The sequence below is a fragment of the Vipera berus genome, assembly GCF_964194415.1.
Source record: "Vipera berus genome assembly, chromosome: 2".
NCBI classification, from domain to species: Eukaryota; Metazoa; Chordata; class Lepidosauria; order Squamata; family Viperidae; genus Vipera; species Vipera berus.
This window is the reverse complement of record NC_138203.1, coordinates 123,159,752-123,182,403: the sequence shown is the minus strand read 5'-3', so window position 1 is coordinate 123,182,403 and position 22,652 is coordinate 123,159,752. Positions and strand designations below refer to the sequence as shown.

At 41.1% G+C, this 22,652-nt stretch overlaps 1 protein-coding gene across 3 annotated transcripts; it reads right to left on the bottom strand.

Annotated features, from left to right (window-relative positions):
• Nucleotides 1-1,626: 1,626 nt before the first annotated feature.
• GDI1 (GDP dissociation inhibitor 1) lies at nucleotides 1,627-19,324 on the bottom strand. 3 transcript variants are annotated; one of them, XM_081317932.1, is made up of 12 exons: nucleotides 19,206-19,241; nucleotides 18,602-18,760; nucleotides 15,685-15,792; nucleotides 13,089-13,188; nucleotides 12,359-12,493; nucleotides 11,445-11,643; nucleotides 10,823-10,954; nucleotides 10,154-10,253; nucleotides 7,142-7,313; nucleotides 6,004-6,148; nucleotides 4,773-4,827; nucleotides 1,627-4,427 (listed from the first exon to the last, which is right to left on the bottom strand). In XM_081317932.1, exons 3-12 carry the CDS (start codon nucleotides 15,769-15,771, stop codon nucleotides 4,275-4,277), a joined length of 1,278 nt encoding a protein of 425 aa, XP_081174058.1. In that variant the 5' UTR covers nucleotides 15,772-15,792; nucleotides 18,602-18,760; nucleotides 19,206-19,241; the 3' UTR covers nucleotides 1,627-4,274. The 3 variants fall into 3 exon arrangements, with proteins under 3 accessions (XP_081174058.1, XP_081174056.1, XP_081174057.1); XM_081317930.1 differs by lacking the exon at nucleotides 18,602-18,760 and having other exon boundaries at nucleotides 19,206-19,324; XM_081317931.1 differs by lacking the exon at nucleotides 19,206-19,241 and having other exon boundaries at nucleotides 18,634-18,704.
• Nucleotides 19,325-22,652: the final 3,328 nt, after the last annotated feature.

The following is a 22,652-nucleotide window of genomic DNA, read 5'->3' as shown; positions in this document are numbered from 1 at the left end:
AAATACTAAAGAAAGGGAGAAATAAAAATTGAAGTCTGAGTGGAACCTCTCTCCTTGATTGCGCTTCTTCCTCCCTGTTGAGAAAGTGAAAATATAGTCCGGTTACAGAATCCGATATTTGTCTGTCTTAGGAATTAAATAGGTTTGACTCCCAGAAAACTGGGTTTTAAGCTTCCAAATAAAATTGCTGGTTTATCCATGTTGTGGTCCGTTTGGTCGCCCGCTGCAAGGAGGCATGGGAAATTAATTAGCTTTGAGTTGATTCTGAGCAAAATCGACTAGACCAGGGGTAGGCAACCTCGGCTCTTTTATGACTCATGGACTTCAACTCCCAGAATTCCTGAGCCAGCTTGGCTGGCTCAGGAATTCTGGGAGTTGAAGTCCATGAGTCATAAAAGAGCCGAGGTTGCCTTACCCCTGGACTAGACCTTCAAAAACGTCAGCCAAGCACAATCGGTTATAAGAAGTTGATTGGGAGAATAGAGCCTCGGGAAAGTGCCAGTTTGGGCTGTTGCTGTTTTTTTGTTGTTCATTGGCAAACGGGGTCTTGTTTCATTTTCTGTCACGAAGTAATGCTTGCTCTCCCTGGGGATCAGTCACTGCTTCTTTACCATGTATAATTATATGTATAATAATTAAGCCTTGTCGAGTAAAGCGGCAAGTATTTTTCCAACTAGCGCAGTTTCTGTGAAGATAGGAAACTGAATCTAGGCAGCACTGTAACTCAGCTTTCACACGCCCCTCTCCAGTCGATAATGTACGCGTGCTTTCTGGGTTTGAAGCTTGGCGAGCCTTTGTGTGAAGCTTTGCTATTGAAAGCAATCCCGGCTAAGGAGAAAGGCGAATTCGGCATCACTTGCTTTCTGGAAAACTGCGCTTTAAAAGCGTTGCAATGAAACGAGCCCTTTAACCGTTTTGCACTCACGCGTGCTAATTGACAAGTTATGCGTTATACGTCATGTTTACTAAATATGGGTTTAGCAGGATACACGGAACCTGGTGAATTGGGTGTCAAAATCAACTGTAGATTGATAAACAAGCTATCACGTAGCGTATGTAGAGGATGTTATGAACTGCAATTGGGAATGAGCAGTGACAATAGATAGAATTTTCCATTTTAAAAAGGTGGAAATATTATCATGGTTGTCCACTCATTGGCCTAAAGCAGGGGTAGGCAACCTCGGCTCTTTTATGACTCATGGACTTCAACTCCCAGAATTCCTGAGTCAGCATAGCTGACTCCGGAATTCTGGGAGTTGAAGTCCATGAGTCATAAAAGAGCCGAGGTTGCCTAACCCTGGCCTAAAGGGATAAAGAAAAATAACTTTAAGGAAGCTGGACTGCTAGCATTCCAATATTCTTCCCATATTCTTGTGTGCAATATGGATCAATATATTCTAATCTTTAAATGAGATGTCATTATTTGGAAGCAATTAAATTGGGAAGAATGTTTCCTGGTTTCCTTTATATTATTTGAATTTAGTTTGCACTGATTGCTTATAGAAATTGTTTGAAATATTCCTTCTTTGCTTTATTAGGTACCGATTGTTCAATTTACCCATATGATGCTAAGTTAATATATACAGAAGTTATAAGACATTCACTGTTTTTATTGATCAACAGAAAGTTGCCATTTTAAAGTTTAATATTTGAAAGAATCTGATTTAACTCAGCAGGTACCTTTGTGCCAGTTATACGTTCAAAGACCTGCACCAAATATTTTCAGAGGGCAGTATTTTAAATTTAATTGAAATAATCACTAATGCTAGATTGAAGAGATTTCTTTTTCACATTTTTTTAATGTATAGCAGAAGCACTGTGCCAGACGAACCAAAATCTAACCCATAAATACAGAGCATCTCTCAAGATAGAGCTGCATTATAAAGTATGTCACTTTCAGCTCTGTGGGGTTTTTTATGAATAAAGATGAGATTCACTGGAAGACACCTTGAAATGCCTTCCTGATCATTTATTTATTATTATCCAGGTTTTACAACTGTATAGCTAAAGGGAAGGATAATTACACGAAAAGGGCTTAAAGTTATAGGAGGGATCTGCAGGAAAAATAGAACTTCAAGATTCTATTTGTAAAGAAGAGCCAGGCAAAGAAAATGTTAAGAACTACTTCCAGTATTGGTTCACAAGTATTGGTTCACAAGCGGAACACTAGCCTTGCCTCCATACACACTTGCAAAAAGATATAAATCAATTAGACTAAATAGAGTGGTTGAAATGGTGGCTGTAACAGTACTAATTTGATATTAAAACAACTAATACAACCACAGTAGTCTTATTAGATAGAGTACCACAAAGGCATTAAATACAAAATAAGAGTTGAGACTTTTTCCAAATCCCCTTCTAAGCTTTTGGTCCTTGGTGTTCTATGTGGACTAGGAAAATGGATGCAGCATGACTAGTCTTTCAATTCTTCTAAGCCAGTTGGGTTCAAGCACAATTTCCAATAGTTTGGTGTAGGGAAAATGAGAGATCTGGTAATAGAAAACTGTATATACTCCCATGCTGTCTCGTTCGTAGCATCACTTCCTTGTCTTAAGACTTCAACAGTAACAAAGGCGCATTATCTGACAGTCTGAAGCCAAAATCAGCTATGCAAAATAGTACATTTTTATCATTCAAAACTCTCTGGATATTTTAACTGCCACTTCCTTCAGAAAAAATACATAACCAAATTGAGGTGCTTCTCTTGATTTTTTTTTAAATCTTTCTTCCATTTCCTGAATTTGATCTGGTCTCTTTTCTCTCACTAGTGTGAGTTAAGCCTAGACTTTACTCCCTGCTCCCCTCATCCCTCCACTGCAGCAATGGTACCAAACAAGAGCCGGGGCTAGACTAAGTGAATTTATTATCTCGAGACAACTGAGTTGTGGGGTGGAGAGAGCTGACTCCTCACATTCCCCTAGAGTTACAGACAGATTGTTAACCATAAAGTTGGCTTCAGAAGGAAGGCAGGATAGGCCCCAGGCCTCTGTACTCATGCCACAGCCTAACCCCCACCCAAACCTCATTAATTGTCAGAAGTGCCAACAAAAAACTAACCTGCTTCATTAATAAGTTACAATAAGTTACAGCAGGTGGCAGCAAGTGGAAAGGGACAGAATCGTCTCCCTGTCCCTATATCCAGCACACAAGAGAGACATACACACATACAAATACAAATCTTCTCACGCTTTTGAGGCAAAGGAAACTAAAAGGAGTTGAGGGAACAAAATGGATGCAAGACAAACAAGAGAGGCCTGTGGGAATCTCAAGTGCAAGGTGGGGGACATGGGACCAGCTGCAAGGGCAGCATGTACAGAAGATGGTTCAGAATGGCTCTTTGTGCCCTCACATCCTCACACAATTCCAGTCTCCTCTCAAAACAGAGGAGTGCAGCTTCACATCATGATCAGGAAAAATGGGAAAAGACTAATTATACATATAGCAAGATATGGTCCCAGATGGTCCATTGCAAGTAGAGCAGCAGATCAATTCACCATGCACAGGAAGGGAGAAATGCAAGGCTCAGAGGAGTTTAAGAGGGGCACAGATGGCAGAGATGAGAACTCCAGCAAATGGAGGGGAAACAGTGGGAAACTGAAAGAAGAAAGGTGAACAGATGGTAACAGTTGGAGATCAATAGCAAGAATTAAGGCCAAAATATATGTTTCATGCATGTTTTTAAAACCCAGTGGCTGTTTTTTCTTTTCCTCAGTTAGAACAGACTAGTGACGGAGCAACCTACAATGCAAACTAGATGTACTTAATTCTGCCTTTGCTTATTATATTGATGCACGCCACAGGGAGAGAAGTTGCAACAGAAAAGTAGGCAGAATTTCTTGTGTCCAAAGGTGCTTTTTTCCTAGGAGGGGGCAGAATTCAATTCCAGGCAACTGTATGTAATACATAAATCTGGACCCAAATCCCTACAGGCACTGGAAAAAAACTGAAAGAGGTTTGTCTTCAAAGGACTGAGATTGCATTAACTTGATCCAACCTCAGTCCCGGAGGGAGGGTTATCTTGTTCTTGTATGCAAAAATACCCGGTAACAAACAAAAAAAACCCAGCAGCGGAGAAAAAGAGGAAAATTATTCTACATTTTCCCCCCATGGAAATAAATTACTAGACACCTGGCATAGCCTGAATGAGGATCTGGAGGAAGAGCCAATCTCAGTGAGGTGTGGGAATTAAGCCAGTCCCTAGCTGGGAGTGTGGTCCCTTACATAGGAAAAAACCCAGGGAGGGTGGGGTTCAGGGAAAAAAGGAAAGGAAATGGTCACTGCTCATTCTCGCCAAAGACATCATTCTGGCGCCGTTTCATGCTTTCAAAATCAAATGGAGCCCCAGCCATGCGCCGGTAAATGTCTTTGATGTCATCACACGTTGTCTCAAAGTGGGTGGTGGCATCATATGATCGTGAACAGAATATCTGCAAGGGGAAAACAGGGAAACAAATATTTATTTATTTATTTATTTATTTATTTATTTATTTATTTATTTATTTATTTATTTATTTATTTAAATTTTTATACCGCCCTTCTCCCGAAGGACTCAGGGCGGTGTACAGGGCAATAAATATCAAAATGTAAATACAAAAGTTAAAAAAGAGATTAAAAAGAATTAAATAATTATGCCCAAGAATACAATACTAAATACAAGTTCACAAACTGGAGTCAACAGGGAAAGGGGGGGGGGGCGGGGAAAGGCAAGATCCAGAACCAGTTCTGGAAAAATAAGACTCTATAATAATTCAGAAAACCTTGAGAAATCTCACCTGACTTTCAGTTCCATCATCAGTGGGTTCATATATATCACTGATGGCCACAAACCTGATAAGGAAAGTATTTAAAACCATTTCAGTTAAAGAAGTAGAAATCAATGGAACAAGTTGGTACGGACACATTTATGTTCCTTCTCCCGATTCTAATCACATCAATATAGTTTACAGATGCAGAAAACAGCCAACCACAATCATTAGTCACTCATCAGCACGGATTCCTTTTTCAAACTATGTTTGGCCTTTAGCTTCAAAAATTTTCCCAGCCCAAGTTCCACTACCATTTCACTACCACCATCATACCTCACAAGAGCCTTGGTGGAGCAGTGGGCTAATGCCTCCTTAAGTAACACCAGCTGCCTGCAATCAGTGCAGGTTCGCATCCCACCAGGCTCAAGGTTGACTCAGCCTTCCATCCTTCCGAGGTAGGTAAAATGAGGACCCAGATTGTTGGGGGCAATTAAGCTGACTTTGTAATAATGCCGCTTGGGGTGTGTGTGAAAGCCCTAATAAGCAGGCATATACATAGAATGAAAGCTACTGCTAAGCTTGTAAGCCGCCCTGAGTCTTCGGAGAAGGGCGGGATATAAATGGAATTAAAATAAAAATAAAATAAAAATATCCATCAGAACTTCTGTCATTCTCTTAGCCGTTCGGGGGACCTGATGTAAACCTATTTTTATTATCTGGACATCATCTTGCGCTTGATGTTTATTATACCATCATCCATTCTTCATTAAATTATTTTTCTATCCCAAAAATCCAGTATTCAGCAGTCTGTAAAATTCATATAAGGCAATGTCCCATTCACGGAAAATTACTCTACAAGGCTGATGATTACAGTACACCTTTCTTTCTGCCACGTGTAATTTTCTTCCCTAGATGGAGCAGTCTGAAATGGTAAAATTACCAGCCCACCACCGTCTGGCTGCTGTTTAAGAGACTCATTCATTTCTTCTGTACTACTGCTAATTATACAGTATTTGAAAAATCTGCCACTCTTTACCTTGGGCTTTCATTCTTTAGCAAAGCTGGAAAGTATGTCTCAGGAATTCCCATGTTTAGCCACCCTTAACAAATTGCAGCTGTGCCCCAGTCTTCTTCTCTCACCTCACTCCTTAATATATAGTCAGTCTATGTATCTGCAACACTGTCAACAATGTTAGAAAATTGTCCCACGTTATAGCACTGGACCAATTGTCCTCACAATCAACCCAGAATCACTCACTTTTGGTCAATGGGTTCAAGCAGTTCAAGAGCTGGTTGCACTTCATTCTCAGGAGAGTCTGTCTCTACAGTAGTGCTGGCAATAGCGATGTACTTGCCCTGGGCAGCCACATTGTGGGCAGAGGAAATGAGACAGACGTAGATATCTGGGATTGGAGAATGAAGAAAAGAAGTTAGGATTGTTGAATTCACCCAAATTTATAGCGCCCACTATACCCAGAAGCTGATCTGAAACTCCCAAGGAACTGCTGTCAGTGTGCAGTAGACAATATGGAATTAGATGGATGACCCCACTGACTTGGTACAAAAAAACTCCCTTGTATCCTTGTCGCTTAACAGACACACACTGGTGAAACGGGCACAGCAGCACCTGCATTTTCTGCGTCACATGAGAAAAGTACATCTTCTTTCTCCTGTCCTTACCACTTTCTACAGAAGGAAGATCGAGAGCATCCTGTCATACAACATCACAGTCTGGTCTGGAAGCATCACTGCTTCAGCCAGGAAGGCAGTGCAGAGAGTGGTGAGGACGGCAGAAAAGATTATTGGCAGTTCACTTCCTTCCATCCAGGACATAGCACATAAGCGTTGCTTGAGCAGGGTCCGCAAGATTGTCTGGGACACTACACATCCTCTTCCTGACCTGTTTTCCTTGTTACCTTCTGGGAGGAGGCTTTGTGGTATCCAAAACAGAACATCCAGATTCAGTCAGTTTTGTTCCATACAGTATTAACCTTGTGAACTCTAAACCTTCCTCCTTCCTTTATATATTCAAGATGGACAGTGATTAATATTTATATGTTACTTATATGTGAGGGTGTAGATCTAAACATGTTGCATGTAGTATGTTTAAATGTTATGTGTACACTTTGAGAACAAGCAACTTTCATTTTTAAGGTGTACCATTGTGCCCACACTAAAAAATGACAATAATCAATCGATCAATCTATCTATCTATCTATCTAAAATATCTGGATTCCCACATTCATTAAGCCTACCCTATTTGACATAGTTGCCATGTAATTAAACGTCATAAAAAGGGTACTAGATGCCTAATACTCCAATCTGCAGAAGTAGCTCAAAGCTTAGTATATTCAATATTCCCATATCTCTGAACTCCTGTATCAATTTGCCCTCACCAGATTTCCGTCCCACTTGATTTTGGGGAATGATAATTTGACAGGAATTAGCATCGCTGGTGCCACGGATAGGGTGACTCAGAATACAGATGACGCGCACAACCTTCCCTGCTGGGCGCACTCGATCTGGCACATAGCTGGGATCACAGATCAACTGTTTGCAGCGTGCCACCTGGAGGGAGAATCAGCATTAGCAAAAAGAAAACATTGGATTCACCAGTTCTTCCCTGCACAACATCACATGAACGCCCAGCTTTCTTCAACACAGTGCCCTCTAGAAGTACTGAGGCTGAGAATTCTTCCAACACATTTGGAGGATGCCAGGTTGAAGAAAGTGGACTTAAATACAGAATCTTGAATGTTTAATTCAGAAATTCATTTTATAGCAGTGTAGACAAAATACGGTATCCTCACACAACTGCATATAAATTAACCTTGATAGTATGTGTATTCTCATGTCTGCTGAAATGTTCATCACGAAAGAGCTGTAGTATTTATTGGGGATGGGTTGGGGAGAGCAAAACCTGCTGGAAACATACCTGATGTTGACTATTTGAGGATTAAAAAAAATTGCTAATATGTTTTCATCTAATCCTCTCCCTTTGAGTGAGGATTTTAATGTTTCAATCCTTTTCAACTAGATCAGCTTTCAGACAGGATTAAATGACTTATCTGGGAATGACTGAATGAAAGTAACTTAGCCAGGAATAGCACAAGAAAATGATGAATGTTAAGAAACCAGATGAGGGCTTCTGTAGCTCTTGAAACAAAGGCAGACAATACAGAAACACTTGTAGGGGAGAACTAGGCTTCACTACTGACACCAAAGTTTCTTCAACACTCCTTGCCTTATCCCAGTAAGCTTTAACTCAAGGAAGAACAAAAACCAACAAGAAGAAGGAAGCAGTACTGTCAATGGTGCTCAATCAGGAAGCTTGTCACTGTCATCTTCATTCAGAATATTTCCAAAAAGCTTATAGATGGATGTTGTGTTAAGAGAAGGGGTTGAGTCAAAAGGCTGGATTAAAAAAAAAAGTCAGATTTTTGCCCCTTTAATTTGCAGGTTGAGGAAACATCATATACCAGCCTAAGCATGGTGTCTAGGGTACCAGCTATTGCCTTTGATGTTTGCTCTGGTGCAAAGGTCTGCAACCCGCGGCTCTGGAGCTGCATGCGGCTCTTTCAGTCATCTCCTGTGGCTCCCAGTCCTCTGCCATGTGCAGTCCCCCCCCCAAAAAAAGTGGGACTAAAACAGTTCAACCAATCAATTCAAATATGCAGGGCAGGTGCATATCTCGCCTTGGCTCCACTCTTCAGTCAAACTCTGTTCTGTGCATGCGTGCATCTACGCGCATGCGCACACATGTTTTGCGGCTCCCAGTTTTTCCTTTTGTGAGGGAACCGGTTCCGAGTGGCTCTTTCACCGTTTCAGGTTGCTGACCCCTGCGAGTCTGGTGCATTGCCTGGTGCAATGGGAAGTAGCCGTATAGCTAAGTGTTAGGAAACATTCAAGAAAACAGAGCACTGACAAGGAAGTTCCCTTGTTCTAATAATGCCTCATGCTTCAAATTCAAAGCCTGTAGGGAAAAAATGGTTTAGTAAAATGGTATCTCCTTTCCTCTTGTTTAAGGGTTAGGAAAGCCAAGAGAAGATGGGTTTTCACAGCTCTGTGTTAACAAGTCAGCAGAAACCCATGACTTTCTCAATTCCATCTGTTTAATAACTGATTGGGACCCATGCTCCACGGATGCTTTCATTGAGCGTGCAGAAGTTTTCACTGAGATTCTATTGTCAGCGGTCTTGTGAAATTTCTGCTCTTCTAGACTTTGCACCATCCACGTTTTATTAACTCGGCATGGGAAGAAATGCAATAAATAGCAAAAAAACCAACCAACCAACCCCAACTTCCTCAATAATACATTGAAAAGGGCGTAGGATAGAGAAAATGAAAGCACTGCTATTGAAACTAAGTATCTGAGCATAAAGATATATTTTCCACAATTCTTTATTAAATACTCAGGTCTGCTTTCATTGTCATAGTTGAGATTCAAGAAAGGAAAATTCCCCATTCCAACTGCTCCCAGTCAATACGGGCCAGTTTTAAGATTAACATGATGGGTTTTGATGAGAAAAAAGTACCGTATTTTTCGGACCATAAGACGCACTTTTTTTCCCCAACCTCCGCAAGTGCAGCACGAATCGGCACGTGCTGAGAAACGCCGATCTCACGCTCCTGCACTCTCCCTCGCTCGGTTTCAGCTTCCCTTGCTACAAGAGAAAGCAGGCTGAAACGGAGTGAGGGAGATTGCCAGGAATGCGAATCGGCTGATCTCGCACTGCTGCAATCTGCCTCGTTTCAGCCTGCTGGATCGGCCGATTCGCATTTCTGGCAATCTCCCTCGCTCCGTTTCAGCTTGCTTTCTGCAAGAGAAAGCCGGGCTGCAGGGCCACCTCCGCGGGTACTGCTCTAATGCAGAGAGGGAAGGACAAACAGGGAGGGAAGGAAGGAAGGAAGGAAGGAAGGAAGGAAGGAAGGAAGGAAGGAAGGAAGGAAGGAAGGAAGGAAGGAACAATGGGAGAGGGAGGGAGAGAAAGAGAGAGGGAGAGAGAGAGAAGGAGATTTTTTTTTCTTGTTATCCTGCTCTAAAAACTGGGTGCGTCTTATGGTCCGGTGCGTCTTATGGTCCGAAAAATACAGTAGCTTCTAAACCAGGGGTGTCAAACTGCCAGCCCGAAGGCTGGATGCATCATAGCAAAACCGCACCTACCCCATTGCCGGCAATGGCAAAAAAGTCGCGATATGTCACGACACGTTGCAAGTTTGACACCCCTGTTCTAAACAGAGTAAAAGTAATCCTGAAGTTCTTAAAACAGGAAGTACTTAAGTTATATAATGGAATAACTTTCAAAGACAATCTATTTCAGGAACCATCTTCCCTATACAATTGACCTTAACAGCAATTTTATGGTCTTTAATCAAATGGAATGAAAATGCCCACTTTCAATGCTCACCTCTCCTTCTGATTTGACTCCAATGACCTTGCCATCTTCCATGACAATCTCATCCACTGGTTTGTTGAGCATGTAGGTGCCACCGTAGATAGCGCTGAGCCTGATGGCATGAAGTTAATGAATGGTGAAGGGCCCTGGCCAGACCATTACCTCCACCACCCCTTGCCCCCAAAGGCACACCTTGCCAAATAGCTGTAAATGTTGGGCTATGCCAAAGACATGCAAGAATTATTTTCCCTGTCTCAACCGTCTCAAGTATCATACTAGGGGCCTTTATTGCTTTTTTTTTCAATAGAATTTAGCTTCTCCTCATATAAAATTAAATCAACTTACTTAAAGCCCTCAAGTATATAGGAACAGTAAGGCTATGCTCACTGAGAATTCAAGGCATTATAGTCCAAACATATTTGGAGAATGCCAGGCTAGAAAAACATTGATATAAAATGCCTTTTTCTTTTTAATGTATCATCATCTAGTCCCAAAGGTGCTTTTCCAACAAGCAACTGGACTTTCTTGGTAACCAAAACAAGTCCTGTTGGACAAACACTCTTGGGACAAACATGACCTGGATGACTGATAATCTCTACAGGTATTTGCCTTTTAGGCCAAGAATAAAATCAGAAGTCAAAGCTGCCTCACGTTGCTGACTGTCCATGAGGCAGACTGTACCTGGCAAAGCCCTGGGGAAGCTCACCCAGGCCATACAGTGGATAGAGATAGGGGCTCTTCCCATAGCGGGCCAGGGATTCACTGTACAGTTTTATGCGATTGATGGTTTCCAAGCAAGGTTGATCCAAGTAACTGTGAAAAGAGAGAATAGACAATGTCAGTCATCCCCAAAGTAAGGGGAGGCTTCACGAGGAAAGAGTGAAGTGTGTTGTTACAGGAAAATCAGGAGTTCACAGTGGTTGTGGACTGCTTTACACACTGATGTTTTTATGATTATTGCACTGATCCTGTATTTATATTACCTGGTATATTTTAATCGCCCATTATCTGTGAGTAGAGCGGCATAAACATTTAATAAACAAACACTGGGATCTGCTCAGACATTAATGATTAAAGAAACTGAAAGAGAACAACAGAATTTTGCATGAGTTTTCTATAAACTCCCCCCCTGAACAGCCTTAAGTGAACCCCTAGATCACTCTCAGCTGACCCAGCCATTCCCAGAAGAAATGTTTATTAGAAGAAGTGTGGGACCGTAATCAGTGTGGTGTATAATCAGAAATAAAAGGCATGAAGATAGGTCAGCTGACTGCAAGGAGGCAAGCTATGGGCAATCACTCACTCATCAGTGCGGTAGAGCGCCAATGCATGTCCTGTGAAATCGATGACATCCTGACCAAGGTCAAAGCGTCGGTAGACTTCACGCATGGTAGTGACGTGAGGATCCACTCCCTCCAAGGTCTTGGAATCATTCTCATCGAAGTTTGCCACAAACACCAAGAACTTGCGGAAGCGTCGTTTCTCAAACATGCCCATGAGATCTGTGAGAGAATGAGGGTTAGAGGAGGGATGGTGAAAGGCAGGTTAAAGAGCTAAATAGAACTTTTACAACCCTAGAATTTGCCCCAACTAGTTTAGTTCAAGAGATCTTAAAATGCTGTCAACAGAATGCAAATGCACCATCTGCAAGGGATTAACTTTTTAAAAAAGTAATTAAAAAAATCCAAGTACCACCTATAGAAAAAGCTATCTGGTGAAGCTCAATTATAAGCATACTTCATTATAACCTGTTAGCTCTATAGCCGCTAATATTTGGTCTAATCACTCCTTATATAAAAATATAGGTACATATTTTACCTACCAAGGAGGCATGTCCATTCCACTGATTTGGGAACAAAGAAAGAAAATGGGTGGAGAGCACCTGGTTCTCTGCAAATGACCATTTTCAGATTCAAACTAAAAAAACTTATTCAAGAGAAAAAAGTATACTTTGGTTACCCAAAGTCCTAAAAATATCATTCTAGAATTTTGCCGATGTCATTATATACTGCATGGTTCAAATTTCGTTTCAAAATAAGTTTGATAGTATTTTGGCAGCTGCTTTATCTTTTTAAACAACTGCAGATCTATTGTAAAACAGAATGCATAAAATAGAATATACTTCTTAAAATGGAGAATGCTAATAAATATGCAACTGAAGTTTTCTGTAATTTGCAACACACCAGATGTAGCATTTATGAAACCAGGTTCACTTACTGGAAGACAGTGCTTCTGTCTCTGTCGATGGCACTTTGTAAATCTTTCCTGCCTTGTAGACAAAGCTGCCCTCCACCACTTTGAAATCTAGGTAGCGTGTAACCTCTGTATATAGCAGCATCTTCACAAGCTGTCCTATATGGAAAACAGTGAAAGAGGTTCCTGAAATTCTTCCGCCTGCCTCCATTACAGCTCCCACACCGCATGCAGGAGATTGCAGAAGTAGGCAGCACTCAAATAATTTATAATAAATAATTACCACTCGGTAAATGAAAAGAAATTGCAAACAAGAATTAAAAAACGTGGAGGTGAACACGGAACGTATGGGTTGAGCTATGAGTATGAAGCTCCAAAGGCTGCTGAGTGCTCATTTATTCATTAGCGTAAATCGGACATGTCAAACTCACGTCACATGATGTTGTGCAATATATTGGGACGGTTTTGCCATTGCCGGCAATGGGGTGGGCGCGGCTTCCGGATGACACGTCTGACCCGCAGGCCGGCAGTTTGACACCCTTGGCATAAATCAAGAAAATGCCAAATGTCCTGGCGTTCTTCAGCAGCATACATTTCCCAGTGCTTCAGCAACATATATTCCCAGTGACTTAAAATAGTGTAAATAGTGTCTCTTGTAGTAATGTCCTTTGTTCCTTGATTATTATTAATCTACAAGAAAAATATACCATATCTCTGGCTAGGTGACCAAAACATCTAAACAGAATGGACTTACCATTGGCCATGAGGAATTTGGGGATGAGATCAACATTCCAGTCCCGGCCACGCCCCATGCACTCAGGGGGTCCCTCTGTAATTTCGAAGCGTTTGTAAAGCTGGCAATTGTGGAAAGGATAAAACAAGCTTCATAATATTGTACTTACAAAAGACATTTCCATTAGAACTTGCTCTACTAGCATAAAAGAGCCAGTTTGCTATGGTGGTCAAGGTATCAAGCTAAAAATTGAGAGACTGTGAGTTTTAGTCTTGCCTTAGACATAAAGCCAGCTGGGTGACCTTGGTCAGTCTCCCTCTTAGCCCTGGTTGGGAAGCACTGGCAAACCACTTTTGAATAATCTTGGCACTAAAACTTTAGGGACTTGTCCAAGCAGACCCCAAGAATCAGACACAACTGAATGGAAGAAAAAATACTAGCCTAACACAATATAGTAGTACAGGGGTCTTCAAACTCGGCCCTTTTATGACTCATGGACTTCAACTCCCAGAATTCCTCAGCCAGCATGCCTGGCTGAGAAATTCTGGGAGTTGAACTCCATGAGTCATAAAAGGGCCGAGTTTGAAGACCTCTGTAGTAGTACCTCGGTATTCATCGTTAATTGGTTCCAGGAGGTGAAATGAGTACCAAAAATGATGAGCAGAAAACTTTTCACACAAGAAATAATGTAGCAAGTCACAAGGCAGCTGACATCGACAAGTTCTAGTTGGTGTGTTGACTACCAAACAAACTAAGAGTACCAGGACAACAAATCTTTTGTGTCAAAATGCACTAAATACCACATTCGATGAATTTCAAAGCAGTTGAGTATCAAGACACCACAAAATATCAATGCCCCCAAAATACAGAAAGGAGCTCTAGCTCATTTTTATTCACCAGAGTCTGCTTGTTATTTCTTTTGGAGCAGAGCAGCAAAAAAAAATGTCAATTCTCTAACAGAAGGTTGCATGATAGGTATTACAGCCTCATCACCCCAAACCTATTGTGACCCTGTTACTTTCCAAGTTTCTTAGTGGAAAAATACTTCTCTCTGTATATACCATTTTAGAAGGAAAACTGGCACACACAGATAAATTTCACCTTTTTGTGTTGCAAACTGGCATATGATTGGGAAAAAAGCCTTAAGTAAGTAAGTAAATAAATAAATAAATGTTGGGGGATAGGGAAATGCATAGGTTTTTTTTTAATTACATTACGTTCATAACCTTGCAACCATGGGCTTATAGCTACTTTTTGTAAGTGGGTGAGGGTACCCATTGCATTCACACCAGCTATTGAAAGTAATTGCTAGGAAATTTCCAAACACTCTTAATAATCAAAACACATTATAGCAGACATGTCAAACACAAGGCCCGGGGGCCAGATCCGGCCCGCGAAGTGGTTTCATGCGGCCCGCGAAGCCATCCTGGAAACAGTGAGGGAACGGCCCCCACTGCCTTGGCCCTGGCCCAGAGACCTTCCTTCTGCCAGAGACCCTCAGATCTGTCCCACTCCTGCCCAGGCCCCCATAGGCACCCTTGATGCGAACGATGTAGAGTTGGCCACGCCCACCCAGTAGGCCATACGCACTCTAGCCACGCCCACCCAGTAGGCCACGCCCACCCAGGCCATACCCACCCGGCCCCCTGAGGGCAACTGCAATGCTGATGCGGCCCTCAGTGAAATTGAGTTTGACACCCCTGCATTATAGGAATGTTCATAGATACCATTCCATTATTTGAGTAATTCCTGCAATATAATGAACCGTACATTAATCCAGTAAGTTTGTGCCAAGCCTCATTGTATTATTCAAGTGCCAAACTTTGTGCAAATAGAACTGCTGCTTTGGTTTACTGTGCTGTCCAAGCGCAGCCTATAAAGAATGAACAAATTCTAGACTGCATGTGGCAGTCACACTTCTTTGCTATGGCATCTAGATCACACCCCAGAAAATGGACAATGTAATTTCCTATTATTTTCCAGCAGAAAACTAAAGAGATAGATTATGAAAAGCCTTTGGATATGCTTAGCACATTTAAGCAGGAATGAAAAGGATAAAGGGAAAATAACTTTTTTTTTTGAGAAAGTTCTGGTTCTCTTGCATTAATTCAGTACCCTGTCTTCTGAAAATAACCCAGTCACAGTAATGTGCAATTTCCCTATTCTGTGTTAAATCGACTTTTAATACACATACAGGAGGTCCTCAACTTACGACCATTTGTTTAGCAACCATTCAAAACTGCAATGGCGCTAAAAAAAGTGACTTACAATTGGTCCTCACACTTACAAGTATTGAAGTCTCCTTGTAGGTATGTGATCAAAATTCAAGTGCTTGGCAATCAGCATGTATTCAGGATGGTAGCAATGTCCAAGGGGGGGGGGGGAGGGGAGGTCACGTGACTGCCATTTGAGACCTTCCTAGGGGGATTCTGACAAGTTAATAGGGAAAGCTGGATTCACTTAATGACCATGTGATTTGCTTAATGTCTGCAGCAAAAAGGTCAGAAAATTGGGCATAACTCTTTAATGACTGTGCCGCTTAGCAACAGTTCTGGTCCCAAATGTGGGTTATAAGTTGAGGGCTACTTGTATGCACATGCAGAAGGCGGATCCTCACCTCCTCCAGGGGAGTAATCGATGAGCTCTCACCCCCATAATATGGATTCCGGTCCATGTGCAACACCTTCTTGCCGTTCACAGACATGATACCTGAAAGGATACATTCCTAAGACAGAAAGTGAGTAAGATTATGCCTTCTCTGTAATAAATTCAAATGTGCTTCTACTACATGGTTAAGTTCCACAACAGGGTCTCCGAAGTGAAACATTAATGCATAAATAAGCATCCCATGAGTGCACTTGAGACTATTCTGTTCTCAGGACCATCCCAATCTATTTCATAGAATTTCTCTAAGTATATATGTATATGCCCATGTGTGTGTGTGTGTGTGTGTGTGTGTGTGTGTGTGTATGTGTGTCTATAAAAAGGAAGGCTGATCCATAACAGAAATTGATTTCAAGGTCTGAGATATTGACAAGGAGCTTCCCCATTCAAGATGTGTGGACAAAGTTCTATGCTGGAATTGTATTAATAGGTGACTGAAGTGAAACTGACATAGTGGCTTCCTGATCTTGACCTAAAGTCAAATAGCCTGATGTTCTTTTGTCAGTATACAGCTTTGCAGTATAGAGATTTAAGGCAAAGCTAAAGATAAGCTAAAGATGAATGGATGAATGTGCATGACTGTAAACAAAAAGAAGCTCCAAAAGGATTCTGTGTTGTGAACATCAGTGCCTGAACTTAAGTTATTAGTAAATACATCATCTTGGTAGACTTACACATCATTCTGATAATACACTGACATTTATTTACACACAGGTTCCACCAAGTCTATAAATGTGTAGTGTACACATAGCAATTTAGAAATTTTCTACATGATTTGTTCATCACCCATTATTTAAACTGTCTAAACTTACTTCTGGATCAGAGTAAAACGGATTCAGCGACACAAGCATTCCTAATGTTGTGATCATACGTAATTCTCTAAACACTAATTATAAATGGTACAGACATTAATGAATGTGTGCATGGGAACTATATCACTTCTCATCTGTGATGTCTCACATGTTATCTGAGAAGCTTTTGCATTTGTGCCTTCCTCAGCACCCCTTGGTGTCATCGGTTCAAAGATATTTCCTTAACAGATTCCTCAATGATTTCAAAAATGGCAGAGCTTCTAATGTACTTGAAAAGTTCTTCAAAATCCAGGGATGTATTCAGAGATTTATCTGCCTTGAAAGTAGCCTACACTGAATTATAGCACAGTCAAGCATCAGGAGCTGACCATAGGAAATGTTTATGAATTTTTTACTATGTCACAACATGTTTTATATTTTTATGTCGTAAAATGTTTTTTTTTTATTTGCTAAATTTCAATTCCACAGGAATCATGGATTTTGGATGCATTTTATAAGATAGCCTGTTTAAGGTACCTTGGTTGGAAAAGCTTTGCCTAGGATGCACTGTTTTGCCCAGTTAAAGTTTATAGATATGAGAGTTTTAATACTGTATCAATCATATCCCCTTGCAATAACAATTTGTATTTTGATTACACAATTAGAAATGTATAAGGGAAATTGGAGATTAGATCTCTGAACTAACATTTAATTAAGGATATTTCTGAAAATTCACTTGTAACAATGCACTGGAAATGGGACAACAGAGTAATCTTGCTACAAACACTGATATCAATTTGGTGTCATCAGTGGGCCACTGATTTAGGGACTGAAAGTCTGTAGAAAGTGTAGATACAAACATCTAAGGAAGATTCAAGTCTTTTCTCTGCAAAAGAACCTGATTACCCGCTCTAAATGTGAAATGTCACAAATTCAATCCCTGGCATCTTCAAGTTGAGTTAGGAAAGATTCCTGACTATCTGAAGCCCTGGAGAAACTCTATTAATGCAAACAATTCCTTAACCAATGCTTTGACTTGGTAAAAGATGTATTTTTCTATGTTCAAGTGAAATGAGGAATCCTGCTTAAATGCTCATTAAAGGAAAAGGTAAGAGACTGAAAAAGGTGTGCAATGGATCAAACCTCCCCCTCCCCCCATTACAAATGCATGGGAACCACTGCATGATTAGGTGATTTTATTCCAGCACTTGGAATGACAAGAATGATAGAACCAGAATAAGGCCTCGGTATAATATAGATGTAATGTAGATATAAGGGCTGCATCCATTTCATATTTTGGCAAAAGGAACAGATAGAACATAAGACCTTTTAAGACTGCAGAACAGTCTTACAACACTGTCCCACACATGCACATTTTTTCACTTAAAAAAAGTGAGATGTGGAAGGCAGGAAAAACTGTCCTATGCTGACTTTCAAAGAAAAAAACCCATCGGTTTTGAGGACCTCAAGCAATGGGAAAACAGTTATCTTACTAGAAATTAATTTGGTTCTACCACTATACCAGTAAACAACTCAAAACACTAAGTATTACAGAAAGAAGACCCAATGATATATTGGGAATACTAGAGTCTTGTAAGAAAAGAGAAAAGGGGGATTACTGATATAATAAAGATAGTAGGAAAAGAAACAATTACTGTATGTCTGAGATTTGAAGAGGGAGGGTGCTAATTAACCTCAACAGAAAAAGCATTTACAGTAGAATTTTCAAAGGTCGGAGTGGGGGGGGGAACCATATAGATAGTTCAGTATTAAATGAACTCTATGTGGAAGATGAATTGTTTGAGTTTCAATGTCATAAACCCACATCTGCTGAAATGCTCAGGATGGGGCACATAATCCTGCACTGCAGAGCCTTCAATCTCGGGCACTGATGGGAGACAGGATCACTGTTCCCATTGGTATTATAGGATCTGGGAGCAGATCCTGCTTCTTCCTTTATCGAGATATATATGAACCAGATAATCACATAATTCTGCAAGCACAGCTTTTTTATAAAATCAAAATAAACAGGTCCCCCAACTTAATGCCTATATTAAAGACGCAACTAGGAACCCTAACCGATGAATTGGTAAGCCAAATCAGAAGAGCACACTTAAGGAATTAAACGAACAAATGAAGATCCATGCGGTTGGTGCCTATCATTTTTCCGCTTTCGAGAAGCGCTGATGGCGCCGGGTTGCATCAGAGGAGCTGCAATGGGGCCAAACGCACCATTCACTATGGAGTAGAGAACGGGATAAATGTAGGGCTGGACAAAACAACTGCAATTCACAAAAGGTATACTATGCACCCCTAGACATTGAGGGAAGAGCAGAGGAGGGTGCAGCACCTGCAAGGAGACGCGCACAATAACCCCCCCCCTCCCGCATAATCTACGCGCGTGATGGTGTGTGCGTGTGTGTGTGTGGGCGCCGAGTGCTGGATTTAGGGAAGCATTGCTGCGATCCTTAGAAACAGGGGGAGCTTTCAGGAAAGCCGAACCGCTTATAGGGCAATGCAAGGATTGCAACCCCACCCGAACCTGGCAGGGCTTGCTGATGACGGGACATGGATGCAGGAGCCGGAGGGAAAGGGATGCAAAATTGCACGGAGGGGCGCAAGGGGTGGAAGATGCCGGGATGGGGAGAGGAAGAGGCAAGGTGAGTGGCTCCGAAGGACTCACGGTCAAGCCGGTGCCCAGCACGATCACGTCGTAGGCCTCGTCCATGGTGCCGGCTACACAGCCGCCTCCCCCCTCCCCGAGAGGAGCCAAGATGGGCCGCGGCACCCGTAGCCTGCCTGGATCCCTCCGCCGGAAACGAGTCCCGTTCAAGAATCTCTCCGCCGCGGGGAACCGCCCCAGCTAACTTCGCTTTTCCTCCTATGCCGTAGCAGACGCCAATGGGAGGCGTGGCGGGAGACGAGAAAGACGCGCGCGTTACTTTTCCCAGATTGGTGCCTACGCTTGGAAGCAAGAAAAAGAAGTCCCGAAGCCACTTTCCCGGGGCTGCTCGTTTGGGTGGAGAAGGGGAGGGGGGGTTGTAAATCGCGGGGGCCCTGCCCCTCCTGCTGTCATGGCAACGGCGGTGGCACCACTGATCCGGTGCTGGAAGTAAATGGATCCGTAATTCTGAATAAAGGAGAAAATAATTCCCAACCCCCCCCAGGCGTAGCTCCTCTCCCCATCCCCACTCTCAAGCCTCTGTCAGAAACATCTTAAAAAGATTTGATGCTTGCAGCGGCTCCCAAGATAACTCCGCCAAGGAAAAGAGATCCGCGATACGGGGTGGGGAGAGGGGGAAGGGCAGTAGTTGCACCCACGCTGGTTGCATGTTAATAGTGTCGGGGACTGCGGTTCACGGCGCTTCGGCTACTGGGGAATATTTTTGTCAGTTGCAAAGCTGCTTTCCACGCTGCGGCTGCGTTCCGGCTCCTCGCCAGCCATAAAATGGTTGATAGGGCTTTGGGTCGACTGAGCAATGTAGGACCGCAGCCTTTATGATCTCCTGCTTCCCCTTGATTGCTACCAAGGAAGCCTCATTGACTTGATTCATCTTAAATGTCTGGATGCTGCAATCGTCTAGGAAAAGGGGTTCAGACAGCAGTGCATATTTTTTCCCCTGTTGCAATATGCAGTAAGACAACTACTCTGACTTGAGGGAGGGGGAGAATTAAGAATCCCATTTTGGACCCCAGCCTCTTCTGAAGATAGCACACACTTTGGGTTAGACTGTGATTTCTCCAACCAAGACTGGATAAAAGCAATCTCTACAAGCCTAGAGAACCATTGCCAATCCATAGATACTGCTGAGGATAGTGCTCTATCTTCAGCAGCAGCATTCCTGGCTTCAGGAGGGCAAGCCCAGGACTGTTATGGGGGTGGGTGGCACACACACACACACTCCAAGGGTGTAATAAGTAAGCATACAACATGCAATAAGAAGAAAGAGGCAGAAAGGCATTTTATGCAAGAGATCTGTCAGTTCTAACGGCATTACTGACAATGCTCTCTATAGGCAAAAATCAAAATGATTGGTCTTTTAAATCCAGGAATTCTGGGTGTTGATCTGCACTTCTTTCATTGCTAAGACTGAGAAACACTGAATTAGAGTAGCTTTTCAGTGTTACAACAGATGCAGCCATTTCCTTTCTTGCTCATGGCACTATTTATGAAAATGCAAGGAAATGTCACTTCCCAATATTTTTTCAGCTACCGAGGTAGAAAGTATCTAATTCAAAGGCTTAGTATCTTTACTTTCCCATGAGAAATAAGTACAAAGCAACACTTACATAATTTTTCATGATTAATTACAAGAAGAATTGAGACCCACAATAGCTTTAGGTATCATAATACTTTCTGTTGAATTCACTTAACATAAATGAAAAAATACTAGTTTTGCACTTTCATTCCCTGGGAAACACACATTAAAATTAAATAAGCATCCTTTTTTTCAATCCCCTTACTTTCTTAGTAACAACAGCAATGTGAGCTACACAAGAAATGTACATGTTGTAATTCTGCTAAAGGAATAGGCATATAGAGACACTTAGCTAAGGTATTTTTAGGAGAGGAGATGAAGTAAGCTGAAGGAATAGAGAGAAACTATATACACTGACTTAAAGTATACTTTTAGAATACTGCACACTATTGTAGAATAGCATATAGCTTAAGAATAACATATTATTCAATTTATATAAGGCTTATTCTTTATAAAAACTGCTTAGAGTTAGTATTTTAAAGTATAACTATGAACCAAAGTGCAGCCATGTTTAACCGCAGCATGAACTCTGTTACACACATACCTTCTAGACACAAAGCAGGCCTTCTTATAGAAAAACAAGGGAAGACATACATCCTTTATAATTGCAGTTATTCAGTATGGGTGGCAATTTGTCACAGAAAAGGGAGTGAAGATAAGACAGGAACAAAAGGGACATTTGATCTAATAATTGGAGGGTCTGGTAATTGTAATGATTGCTAGACAGTCGGAAAGCATGTGACCGGGTGGGCCTATCAACTGGGCTCACTTTGGAAGGATGTGGCGTGATGCATGGGATAGGGTATAAAAACCTATGCAAAAAATTGATTCAAGTATGGACTCTGGGATTTGCCATTACCAAGAGTTCCACCAATTTTGCAAAAACTTTAATAAAACTTGTTTTGTTTTCCAACACCCTTGGAGTTGAATTTGTATTCCTCACAGAAACTATGCACCTTTTATTTATTATAGAAATCCAGGAATGGGGATTCTTTTCTATTAAAGGTAGAACACAAAAAATTCTCATTGCAACGATACTACCTTCCTCAGCTACTACTATTATCATCCTTGCCTGAGTAAATTGATAGCATCCCCAAAACTTAGGCAAGATTACAATAGTATTGAATTATTGAATTTTTAAAATGATAGTGTGTGTATGTATGTGTGTGTGTGTATGTATATATATATATATATATATATATATATATATATATGTGTGTGTGTGTGTGTGTGTGTGTGTGTGTGTGTATATGTATGTATATATATATATATATATATATATATATATATATATATATATATATATATATATATATATATATATATATATATATATATATATATATGTATATGTATATGTATATGTATATGTATATATGTAAGTGCCTTTACTTATACAATAATTTGACATATTTCTATAAATTCCAGCAATCCATCATCCACTTTAAGAGGATTTAAGAAACCAATTTTTCCCATTTAATATGAAACCCTGGTTCCCAGTATAGTTATAATTCTATATACCGTAGTTACAAAGAAAGGTATCACTAAGTATCACAATAATATACTGGCTACACAGAACTGTACTAAATATTTAACAATGTGCTTTTAATAGTGCCAAATCTAATTAGGATACTTTGAAATTATTCATGCATTGTTAAGTGTGATTTACTTGCAACATGTTTCAGGAAGTTTTTTTACAACAGTGAAACATTTTAGCTCATTTCAGAGCTATATCGGTGTCAATAGGAAGATGAAGCAATGATAAATGTCAGAACTGTATGAAACTGATGTCACATATTAATTCCTTTTTTCACATCCTACATGCCCCTATTAGTAGGACAGTGAACCAACTTTTACTCTTCCTTTACTGA